General features: G+C 42.7%; 1 protein-coding gene across 2 annotated transcripts in view; it reads left to right on the top strand.

Moving 5' to 3' along the window:
* LOC308318860 (receptor-type tyrosine-protein phosphatase U) overlaps nt 1-12,412 on the top strand; it is a 169,348-nt gene that overhangs the window by 108,265 nt on the left and 48,671 nt on the right. For both annotated transcript variants that reach the window (XM_080768546.1, XM_080768545.1), the window contains exons 10-12: nt 1,867-2,068; nt 4,852-4,954; nt 7,094-7,367. In XM_080768546.1, coding sequence (XP_080624672.1) covers nt 1,867-2,068; nt 4,852-4,954; nt 7,094-7,367 — 579 coding nt within the window. The remainder of the gene's footprint in view (nt 1-1,866; nt 2,069-4,851; nt 4,955-7,093; nt 7,368-12,412) is intronic.

Raw genomic sequence — 12,412 nt, 5'->3', positions numbered from 1 at the left:
TTCATAGTTATGTCTTGAGATATCTCGATTATTGTCATTGTTGTGTTTATGAATGAATGCATGGGACCCGAATGGAAACAAGACCGCAAGGTCTTTTTTCTGTGCTTTACACCAATGTGCTTTGACTGTACCACAATGTACTGTTTGCATTTTATATTGTCTAATACAATGATCAATCAATCAAAATGGTCCTAGCACCATGTCACAACACTAAATCAACGGACAGATAGCAACCGCCGTTAGCACTTAATTACCCATGAAAGCAAAAGTGTTTTGTATAATTGTACGTCTCTAAATGTTTGGATTGCTTTATGCCGCTAACTTAAGGTCCACAAAAAACATACACCTACCTACCATTCCCTCCCTCCCTCCTAAAGTTTTTTTCCACAATGTCACATCAAGGATATCATTAAATGATTTGTGGTTCGACAAGTGGCGGCTTTACAGGATTTTCTCTCTGTAGCACGTTGATCTCCCCGAGCTGCAGAAATCCTCTTCATTTCACTCACATTTAACCTTTGACCAGTTTGTTGGAGCCGTATCGACCGCCATGCCGGTCCGCCAGACTTTTCATCCTCTGGCCTGAGCTGTGTTTGGTGATGTGTGTCCTGCCAGTGAGAACACAGAGGTCTGTGTGTATTTAGTCACACAGACTTAGAAGACGTTTGTTATGATAATCTGCAAAGCCTGTGCTTTGGTCAGAAAGGCTTTTTGAGCGTTTGTACTGTACATATACAACTGTGTGCGCTCATGCACTATTATGCACTTGAACACCAATACAAGGACACATTCAAATACAAGATAAACAAATGCTATGGACAGTGTGTAGGCAATGTATACCCATGAAGAAACACAATCCTGTGAACATAATCACACACACTTATAGCTTATACTCAAACTTCTACTTCAACAAATGTCACGTTCATGATACTGTGACACATCACAGGTGTGTAAAAAAGAGTGGATGAATGAATTCATTGTACAAACTCCCATCATTTGCCTTCCAAGAAAGTGTCTGCGTGCGTGCGCGCGTGCAATGTCTTTAACGAGGTGCTGCTCTCACACCACTAATGTGCACACCAATATCCTCTTCCCTCTTGACTGCTTCCAATAAGGCTGTCTCATTACACCTAACGCCGTTTGAAAAAGTGAAAGGGAACTGTCACTTGAGACCACTGTAGCAGCACGGCAAAGCACCTAACTAAAGTTGACCAATGAGCCTCAAAAGGACACTTTAACAGGAGCAGTGTCCTCTAACCATTAGAATGTATTAGCAGGACACATTAGCTTTGTGTATTGCTTTATTGATAGCTGTGGGTTGTGTGTATACCCCTAACACTTTACCATGCCAATGTTAGTGGAGTACCCTATTACTCTAAAGTTTGGAATAATGGTTTAGAGTTGAGAGTAAACCCATAAATAAGCAAACTCCACATTGATTAGGCAAAGCAAAATAATAAATACATTCTAAGTGGAGTAAATCATATACACAGATCAATTGAATGTTAGAATAGATATTGATGAGTCAGCCATTTGGACATGAAGCAAATCCATGAATCTCCTCTCTCTTGTTGAAGTCTGACCATGGAGGAGGTTGTTTGTATGAGCAGCAACAAGACAAGATCAGTGGATAAAAGCTGTTTGATGATGATGATATCGATGTGGGGTTCGGAGATTGTTTGTACTTATAGTACAGTGTATACGTTACTAACAATAAAATAGTGATAGAAGAGAAGATACGATACGATGAGATATAACTTGAATGATCAGTGCGCACATTTGGTAGAACAATCATAGAATGAGTTAGGATGTCTTACTGGAGTAAGTTTTTATGACGTTACTTAATCTCTTCCTGTCTGACCTCAGATCAGTTACCAGAGCATCGAGTCGTCTGACCCGGGCATTAACGTGCCGGGTCCCAGGAGAACGGTGTCCAAGCTGCGGAACGAGACCTACCACATGTTCTCCAACCTTCACTCTGGGACCACCTACCTGATCTCCGTCCGAGCCCGCACAGCCAAGGGCTTCGGCCAGACCGCCCTGACCGAAATCACCACCAACATCTCTGGTAGAGTAGAACACAGTCACTCTGACATCACCACCAATATCTCTGCTAGAGTAGCACACAGTCACTCTGACATCACCACCAACATCTCTGCTAGAGTAGCACACAGTCACTCTGACATCACCACCAACATCGCTGCTAGAGTAGCACACAGTCACTCTGACATCACCACCAACATCTCTGCTAGAGTAGCACACAGTCACTCTGACATCACCACCAACATCTCTGCTAGAGTAGCACACAGTCACTCTGACATCACCACCAACATCTCTGCTAGAGTAGCACACAGTCACTCTGACATCACCACCAACATCTCTGCTAGAGTAGCACACAGTCACTCTGACATCACAACCAACATCTCTGCTAGAGTAGCACACAGTCACTCTGACATCACCACCAACATCTCTGCTAGAGTAGCACACAGTCACTCTGACATCACCACCAACATCTCTGCTATAGTACTGAATTGATTCTCGTGTGTGTGTGTGTGTGTGTGTGTGTGTGTGTGTGTGTGTTTCTATTTAATAGACACTTCTATATAGCCAAAGAACAGAACAGGAATTCATCATAAAAGAGGTAAAAAGGGAAAAGAAACATATACAGTGAAGGGAAAAAGTGGTGGGGGTAGGGGGGATTCAGATTTTACGGGGGCCAGTTTTGAATTGCAGCCGTCCGTAGGTGCCCTTTGAGAGCGGTTTCGAAGGAGTATTAGTGGATACTGGATAGGTGAAGTAGTTTGTTTGTATATGGTTGTACTGTATCATGTATGAGTAATGTTTTTATCTGCTTCCTAAGACACCACCTTATTTATGTTCCCTGTTGGTCCTCCTTACACGCACTCACGGGACTGCCTTGTACTCCACGTTGTAAAATGAACTGTGACCTACATGTGGAACCAACAGCTTTGTGCTTTTGTGTCCCACTTACTGTACCTGCAACTGTACCTGTACAGTACTGCTCATCAACCATTAGGTGTCCAACACCAGGATAGAGCCATATCTCCCAAGCAGTGACACGCTGTCATTTCACAGTGGAGTGAAGTGTTTAAGAAGCAGAATAACGACACAGAGGAGACACAGCCAGTGTGTTGTGTACAGAGAGAGTCTCTGCGCTTATTAATGCTGATGGAGATCTGTTAATGATGCATGTTGGTCCATTGTTGAGGGAGGGGATGCACCCCATACACACACACACACACACACACACACACACACACACACACACGCACGCATTCCATTATCCTGTCCCACTCTCCCCTTCTACCGTATTAACTTTTTAACCTATACACTCTCTCTCACCATGGAAGTGTCACCTAATCAGTCTCCCATGGCTATCTCTCTCTCTCTCTCTCTCTCTCTGCATGGTGTGTACATGCAAGCTTCTTTAATTACAGATTCACAGCTCAATCATTCTGTGGTGGTTGTGTTTCAAACAGGAAACTGGCACCATGCCAGACCACAGATGGAGTCCTGAAGCCACTACATATCCCACAATGCATAATATTCACTTATTTTGAACGTCTCTCAAATCAACATTGACAGCGAACAAACACTGAACTCTATTGCTGCTACCATAAGAAATACCCCGCTCACCACAGTCAGACAGCCTGCATCAAAGCCTCTTGTATTTTGTGGTGTCAATAAACACAAACACTTACTGAATGAATCAGGTTCAATGTCTTACAGTACCTTAAGTGAAGTCAGCCCTTCCTTTTGTGCTGTTGAAGGCTGTGGTTTTAATAACATCATGGTTTATTCCACCACAATAGTTCACATACCTCCCCCTCAACTAATTGATAGTGATATCAAAGAGAATAAATGTGCTGCTTGCATCTCCCGGGAGGAGCAGGACTTGGACCAAATCTCCTTCAATTTGCCCCAGGCGACTGTGGTGTTTAATGGTCTAATGACACTGTATGAGAGGGAGTGAGTGTTGTGTGTGGCTGTCAGAATGTTTTGATCTGTTTAGTGGTTGTGTTCGCAGAAATAATCTGCGAATCTGCGAGTCTGTCTGACTACTGAAGAAAACTCTCACAACGTTTGAACCTATCAATCTTCACTGTGCTCCAACAACCTTTCATCTGTAGGGTTAAGGTTCCCTTGTGGTAGTGGGCTGACATCCAAGTGTGGATAAAAAGGGGTGAACTTAAAGAAATTACAAGGCACTCTGCTCAGATGAGTTTAAAAAGCCTTTATTTTCATGGTTCATCTAAGCAAAATATTATGAATATATAACAAATAAAAATAAAACTTTCATCTGTGTTAGCACAAACAGCCTAGTTGACATTATGTTAAATATAATGTTAGACTTCTCTAATATAGATTTCTCATTATGGTAATGATTCAGGTTGTAAATAACTAGGATGTCAACCACAGGCAATAGGGTCAAACATGATATTGAATTTGATGAGCAACGCTCCTCTCCCACAAAAACAGTTGAATTATTTTCTTCTTGAAGCCTCCATGGCACTCCATCAATAAATGCTGAAATGCGCTGGAAAGAGAAGCTCCAGCATGTCTTTACCATAATAAGTCCATGGCAGAAAGACGCTGGCTGAGCTTGATGTGGACACCTTTATGCAGCAACTGGGATGTGTCTCTGTGGGACATTACAGATACTGTCTCTGTCACAAGACCTGAGAGGCCTGTAGAAGCTTTATAAGGGAATAGGGACAATTTTATAGGCTGCACACACTACTCTGCTGGGGCCAATGAGCAGTAATGAAAGTGTGTGTGTGTGTGTGTGTGTGTGTGTGTGTGTGTGTGTGTGTGTGTGTGCAACTGCAGCTCCTACGTTTGACTATGGAGACATGCCTTCTCCTCTGGGTGAGACAGAAAGCACCATCACCGTCCTGCTTCGTCCTGCTCAGGGTCGAGGAGCTCCTGTAAGGTGAGAACGCGCACACACACACACACACACACACACACACACACACACACACACACACACACACACACACACTAACCTTCATCACTTCACATTACGGCTGCATTTGTACTCAACAGTGTAGGATCAACACATCACTTTCATTTTATTCACTAAAATGTTTTTTGCTGTCCGGTGTCCTGTGCTGTGAAGAGTTTTGAAGGTAGATTTGGAGATCTATCATTCTGGAATCAATCATTCTGTTGAGCTAGTCGAGGGTGAGAAGTTCAGTCACACGAGAGAGACTCGGAGTAGAACCGCTGCTCCTTCGCCTGGAAAGGAGTCAGCTGAGGTGGTTCGGGCATCTGGTTAGGATGCCTCTCGGGCGCCTCCCTAGGGAGGTCCTCAAAGCACGTCCCACTGGGAGGAGACCCCGGGGCAGACCAAGGCGCAGTTGGAGGAAATACATCGACTCACTGGCCTTGGAACGTCTCGGAATCCCCCAGGAGGAAGTCACTAATGTTGCTCTGGAGAGGGAAGTCTGGAGCTCTCTGGTGTAGCTGTTGCCCCCGCGACCCGACTACGGATAAGCGGTTGAAGATGGATGGATGGATGGATAGTCGAGTCATCATTGTGCCATCATTGCGCCAGCTCCATATGGGTTTAATGAGGTCAGATCAACATATGGAATGTCAGAACAGGTCAGCTCCATATAGAGATCTAAGGGTATGATGAGGTCAGATCAACATATGGAATGAATTCTGTATTGGCCATATATGGAGCGTGTCATGACTGGCCTGACTGACTGACGGGAGATGCAGGTTTTCATAGTAAACTGTTACCAATTATCAATGTATCCTGGTTACTGCTACTTTCATCAATCCAGTTTTCAGAATCTTTATTTTCACGTCCCACAGGTGTAAAGAAGTGGGTGAAATTATTTAGCTGGAGTGTGCTCCATCATTCGTAGTTGTTGTGAGAAGAGAGAGGATAGAGGTAGTGTAGAGCAGGAGAGGTATTTTAGCAGTGATTTCAGAGAAGAGAACGTTAGATCTGTGTATGAACTTAGTGGCAACTGTTTCTTTCATCCAGACATGCAGTGTTTAACAACTTGAAGCATAATAATACATCAGGAAGAAACATTTTGTACTTGCTCATCCAATTATAGCTCTGCTCAAAGTCAAAGATGTAATCCGCCAGGGAAACTGTCTTTGAAATATAATTGAAATGTGAATATGTCTCATAGCCTGTCTACCCTGGTTGCACCGTGACGCAATTACTGGACTTTATTCTATCCTTTCTCTCATTGGTCCTGTGCCTTTCATAGACACACAGAACCTCAAAACATTGTCATGACCCAGACAGACGGAAAGATGGAGGTACTGTACACGCCTCATGGTGTAGATGTACGCTCTACCTGTGTAGATGTACGCTCTAGCACACTGTTGTAGAAAGTTAGATGTAAACATTTAATAATACCCCTTTATAAAGAGTATCTCCTCTAAATTACAGTCTGAGATTATCTCATCTGTCACACCCATGTGGTGCTGTTTGTTTTACTCTTGTTGCTGTACCATTTGTTGAACTGACTCAAGTCTTGAGGCTATGTTGGGGGTTGGCTGTTGTGGGAGTGAAAGCTATACAGGCTGTGACCCTATGTTACTCTGAGAGTCAGACTGGGGTTTCCATGCATGAACAAGTCTTGTCTCCTTACTCGAGTAAAATCCTTATACTTCCAAACTCTGAATTCTTGTGTTGCCTCATTATTATTAATTGTCCTTTTGAGCATGTGTCCTACAGACTGCCTAAACAACACCTTTATAAATATTTCAACATTAAAAGCATGCTTCACAAGAATAATGTTGGCGTAACAAATGTGTTAGTGTCAGCACACAGACACTCCTGTGTTCATGATCCTCATGTCCTCCTTCTTCATACGTTTGCTGCATTTTATTGCATTTTATTTACTTGCCATAGTGTCAACCCCTTACTCCTGTGTCGGATACCGATATAAGGGTACTGATACTTTTCCGATACCGATACAGTATCGGGAATATATATATATATATTATATATATACACACACACATATACACAAACCCAAATACAGTACGTACCAGGTGGTGGTTGAAATAACTGGCTGTGATTGGTCCATGTCTCCAGTACGTACCAGGTGGTGGTTGAGGAGGAGAGCAGCAGGAAGGTGAAGAGGGAGCTGGGAGTTCAGGAATGCTTCCCGTTGCCCATGTCGCACGGCGAGGCGTTGGCGCGGGGGACGCCACACTACTACACGGCCGAGCTGCCCCCCAGCAGCCTGCCAGAGGCCAGCCCCTTCACAGTGGGAGACAACCACACCTACAACGGCTACTGGAACACACCACTGGACCCCCGGAAGAGCTACCTGGTCTACTTCCAGGCCATGAGCAACTTCAGAGGGGTGAGTGGGCGTTGGTTTGTATTTGTACGCTTTAAAGAGTTCACTGGTAGATAGTGATACAACCGGAGTGTGTGCGTCTGTTTTATTTTTATTTTTCAATCCCACTCCTGTCCGCTACAGCCTTCATTTACATTGCTCCTGCCTGCACCACATTTCATCTCTCACTCCTGCACATTGTGGCAGAGATTGTGATCACTCACACCCATAGCCGTGGGAAGATGATTTGAGTAGCGGGTGTGGAGCGATGAACCACACAGTGGCAGCCTTGTGTGGCTCTAGAAACATAATATTTTGATACAAACACACCTCAAATTACAGTGTATAGATCCTAGTATAAACTACCCATATACAGTAAACAACGCTGTCACAAAACGCACGTTAACAAAGTTTTAACCCTTAATGAATGACTAAGCTACAGTTAAGATACAGGCATTTTAACAAGACAACCAGTAACTCACTCTTTCCCTCTTGTTCTGGCGGACACGATAATCGTAATTATTTTACTGCTAAGTACGAACCCCCCGAGCTCCCGACATTTTAACGTTTCTGGTGAAACGTAAACAGCGTGAGCTAATGTTAATATCAGCCAATCTTTACAATGGCGGTCTCCATTGCCGGTAAAGCGGAAATGAAACTACCTAAATATACGGACAAAGCCCTGGCATTGTTTAACTACCTTCTCCCATCACCAAGTGGCAGACAAATAGTTAATAATAATATTATCCTATAATGTGTAATGTAGAGGGGTCTTGTCCCCTCGATTAACCTAGAGGGGACAAGACCCAGTGGCCGGCCTAAGAAGACCTGGCAGACGACAGTGTTGGCTGAAATGAAAGCACTTGGCATGGACCATGAGGTGGCCATGAACCACTCCCGGTGGAAGAGAGTCCAGTCCAACCCAGAGATGCCTGGAAAGCAATTTTTTAAACCGATGATGATTAATGTGTGATTCCCAATTATTTTATGTGCATGGTTAAGATTATGGAAAAGAGTATCTTGTCTATAATCCGTATGTGCTTGATTGCAGCCAAATTTCAACATGGGTTAAAATTTAAATTAAATCCTGTAGTGTGAGCCCAGCTTTAAGTAGCACACTCACAGCAGCAGGATTAAAAGCATTACTCCCACCAGTCATAGACATTAATATGTCATTGATTCTGAAAATGTAAATAATTCTGAGCTGGTAATGAGGGGAATATCTGTAATTATTAACGCTCTATTTGATGTTTTAAGGCCAGTTGCCTTGTAATTCTTTAAGTACTATTTATGCTTGGGGGTTGTGTGATGAAACTGTATTCTACTGGTAGTGTAACTAAGTTGAAACATTATGTATTTTATGTGTGTCCCAGTGCTTTGATTCTGTGCAAACAAAGCACGTCTGGGACAAGGAATTACTGGCATAAATTAATCTCAGCTAGTAAATCGACTAGAATTACTGGAAGCAAGCTGGAATTCATCTCCTTCATCTCTTCCCCTCTATCCCTCCTCGTTACATTCTTTCAGGACCTCATCCTTTCTTTTCCTAACTTTTCGTTTCTTTCCCTTGTTTTCCTCTTATTCCCACTCAGCTGAGCTCATTATACAGTGTGACGAACACCTTCTACCCTGCAGGGGGAAGGGAGGCTGCATCCACATGGGTCTGACTCACAATGGAACCAGAAGCACGGTGTGCAATCTCTGCAGCCCTTGGCTAGAGAGAGATGATACCCCAGTCAAATATTGATATAATGTAATCATGAATTATTCATGTTTTTCATTCCCAAAGAATCTATTATCTACTTGTAGCCTTTATGAATAATTAATGCCCAATAGTATTGAATTGGTCCTGGAGCCACCGATCGTAATACTCCTCCGTGGTACATCAACACCATGAAAAGCTTGTGGGTCCTTTTGGGCTGATTTGATCCCAGTAGATCCCAGTGGGCAAATTATAATCCCACACCTTCAATCCCATTTCTTGATTTGTTGAATACCGCACTTTATTAGTCAGAAATGTAAACGGCACGCAAAAACACAAAAACAGTCCTGGGGACGTGTTTCCATTGTGGTCCTAAATATTCACTTCATCAACATAGCATAAAAATAATAACACAACTAGAACTGCACTCTGTCGAGTGCATACTTGCTTGTTGCACACTAGTAGGCCATAAATGGCCAACTAGCTAACTATACATATACTATGTATATGTATATGTAATTTGTAAGTTGATTAGCGGTATACTGTGATTACTTTGCGCCGTACGCACCGTCCCAGCCGTCCTGCCACTTTTGATGCGTATGCATCGTCCCAGCAAATTGTGGCAGATTACATACATGTATACACAGGAGCATTACCTTTAATCCTCCCAACACTAAAACATATCGTCATTACGTCACCATCGAAAACCAATTAAACTCTGGCATTGGGTCCTTTAATCCACATATTTCTTACGTCATCATTGAGAGCTAGTTATACATATACACACCATGTAATCTGGTCCCAGCAAATCAGGCACAATTTGCTGGGACGCATCAAAAGTGGCGGGTTGGCTGGGACGGTGCGTACGAGCCGGGTGAAACTATTATAGATATATTATCTATATTATACATCAACTATATACAACACAACACCCTCCTTGATCGTGAAAGCAGCAAAACAAAGTGGAATTATCCTTTCTACATATAGCGTTTTGTGTTTTGTATTTCATTAATTCATTCATTCATTCAAACCTTTATTTATTCTCGAGAGACATTGAGGTTTCCCTCATTTGCAGTGTCGTCGAGATACAGTACATACAACATACCACATTTTCAAAGCAATAAACAAAAAACAACAAAACAGAACAGCAACATTTCCTCATTTTGTGATCTAATACATATTTAAAAACAGTTGCAGACAATTGGGGGTAAGTCTGCAATCAAAGATTTAAAGTAATGGGAGAGCAGATCTTTAATTTAAGCTGTAAGTGTTTGGGGCACTAAAACAAAAGGCTGTTTTCCCCAGTTCTGTGTTTACATTTGGAACCTTTAGTGTGAGCCAGTGACTGGAGCGTGTCCTATATGTTACAGGATTCCAATCCAGCAGAGCTTTAATATACCACGGTAAAGTCCCATCAATTGCTTTAAAAATAAATAGATACCAATGTTTATTTTACCTGTCAGCCAAGGAAGGCCAGCCCACTCTGTCATATAGGACACAGTGATGAGTTCTATAAGGTTCACCAGATATATAAATCGCAGAGTGATAAACTTCATCCAAGGGCTTGAGGACAGAAGGTGCAGCTTTTCTAGATGACATCTCCATAGTCCAATACATAAAGAAAGACTGCTTCAATAACTCTTTTCCTACATGGAATTTGGAAACTAGCTCTGTTCCGGTAGAACAGATTTTTTGCCTTAGTTTACAGACAAGATTGTCAATATGGTATTTAAATGTAAATTTGTCATCAAGCCATATTCCAAGGTACTTGTATTCAGCAACCTTTTCTAGGTTTGATCCATTTGAGGTAATGATATGTAAGATGTTATAATCATCAATACCCTTGGCCCTGGAAAATACTATGAATTTAGATTTTCCAGCATTTAGTACAAGCTTTAGCTCTCTGAGGGCATCTTGAAGTGCATTAAACGAATGCTGCAATTCTCTAATGTGCATACAGGAGTGAGAGGCTAACTAAACCCAGCTCACGTTCCCTATTAGTGAGAGACAATTGGATATAGGTGGAGATGCTTATACAGTACAGGTAGAAAATAGATATTCACACCCTGCGGCGCATGGAGCTCAGCCATTCCTCATACATTTGGGTCAGAGTTGCCGTTGGTCTCTATGCGATTATCAGCTGGGAATAAATACATGCAAGGTTTTGCAGCTTGACTTCCGTGAACTCTGCCAGCAGCGGGTCGCTTTCTGATAACGTTACCGTTTCTTTTTTCTTCTTTTTAATAGAAAATCCATACATCACAGCACAGCAGCGCTGCTCGTCTGCAAACACAGGAATGTGTTTCCGTCCCAGTGGACAAACACACGGTGGGAGTGCAGTGTGAGCACTTCACACAAGCAGAGCGCTGAGCGTAGGATTATGAAGGGAAGACCTGGCTTTACCAGCGGATGGGATTAGGTTTTGTTTTGCCTGGCAGGGGGCCAGCTAGCTGGCGCCCATGAGCCACAGTGAACATGGGGGCACAGTGGCACATCCCAACCCCAACTGACCTACAGTAGCTCTGCTGCTATGGATGCTGGTGGCACCCACCATATAGACATTATTAGTCAGATAATCACAGAATGTTTCTGAATGCCTTCTTGTGTTACACAGCTTCTTACTTTGATCAATATGATGTATATACAATATTTCGCTGCTGGTTTTATGTAAAATAATTAAACCAAAGTAAACTCAACGGTAAGCTAAACAGTAGTTTATATATCATAGCCTGTTCAGTTCATTTAAGTTCGTGAATGTCTTTGTGGAGGCAGCATCACAACTCATCCTCAAAAACATTATCATCAGTCGGAATGGTGTGAACAGACACCCTTAATATTTGCGATTTCCCTGTGCTAATTATCTTCACAGTTTTTAATTGCTTTGATTGATGCATCCAAAAAAGCTCTTGAAAGGTTGGGGATTACTTTGAAAGTGTCAGCATGGGTTTCAGTTAATCGTGCACCACACATTTTCACGCATGCACGCACGCGCACACACACACACACACACACACACACACACACACACACACACACACACACACACCTGTTTCTGTTTCGCAGAGCTGTGAAGTAACACCAAGTCTCTCCAGTGGGGACAGCACAGAGCTGTGTATAAGATGTCCCCTTTGATCTTTTCAAAGTTGCCACAGACCTATTCCCCCCTACATAATAACCATTGTGTATTAGTATACATCCTGATTATTTTTCTTCCTAAAACAGTACATGTAAGTGTTAAAAGCTGTATTTACAGTATGTGGACACATCCAACAGCTCATTAAAATACTGACTTTGAATTTGTCACCACCCACTTGCATTGCCCACCCTGCTCCCTTTGACAGTCTCATCAAAGCACTTCTCTCCTTCT

The sequence above is a fragment of the Protomyctophum bolini genome (assembly GCF_963924005.1).
Source record: "Protomyctophum bolini genome assembly, chromosome: 7".
Classification (NCBI taxonomy): Eukaryota; Metazoa; Chordata; class Actinopteri; order Myctophiformes; family Myctophidae; genus Protomyctophum; species Protomyctophum bolini.
This window is presented reverse-complemented; position numbering and strand designations above follow the sequence as displayed.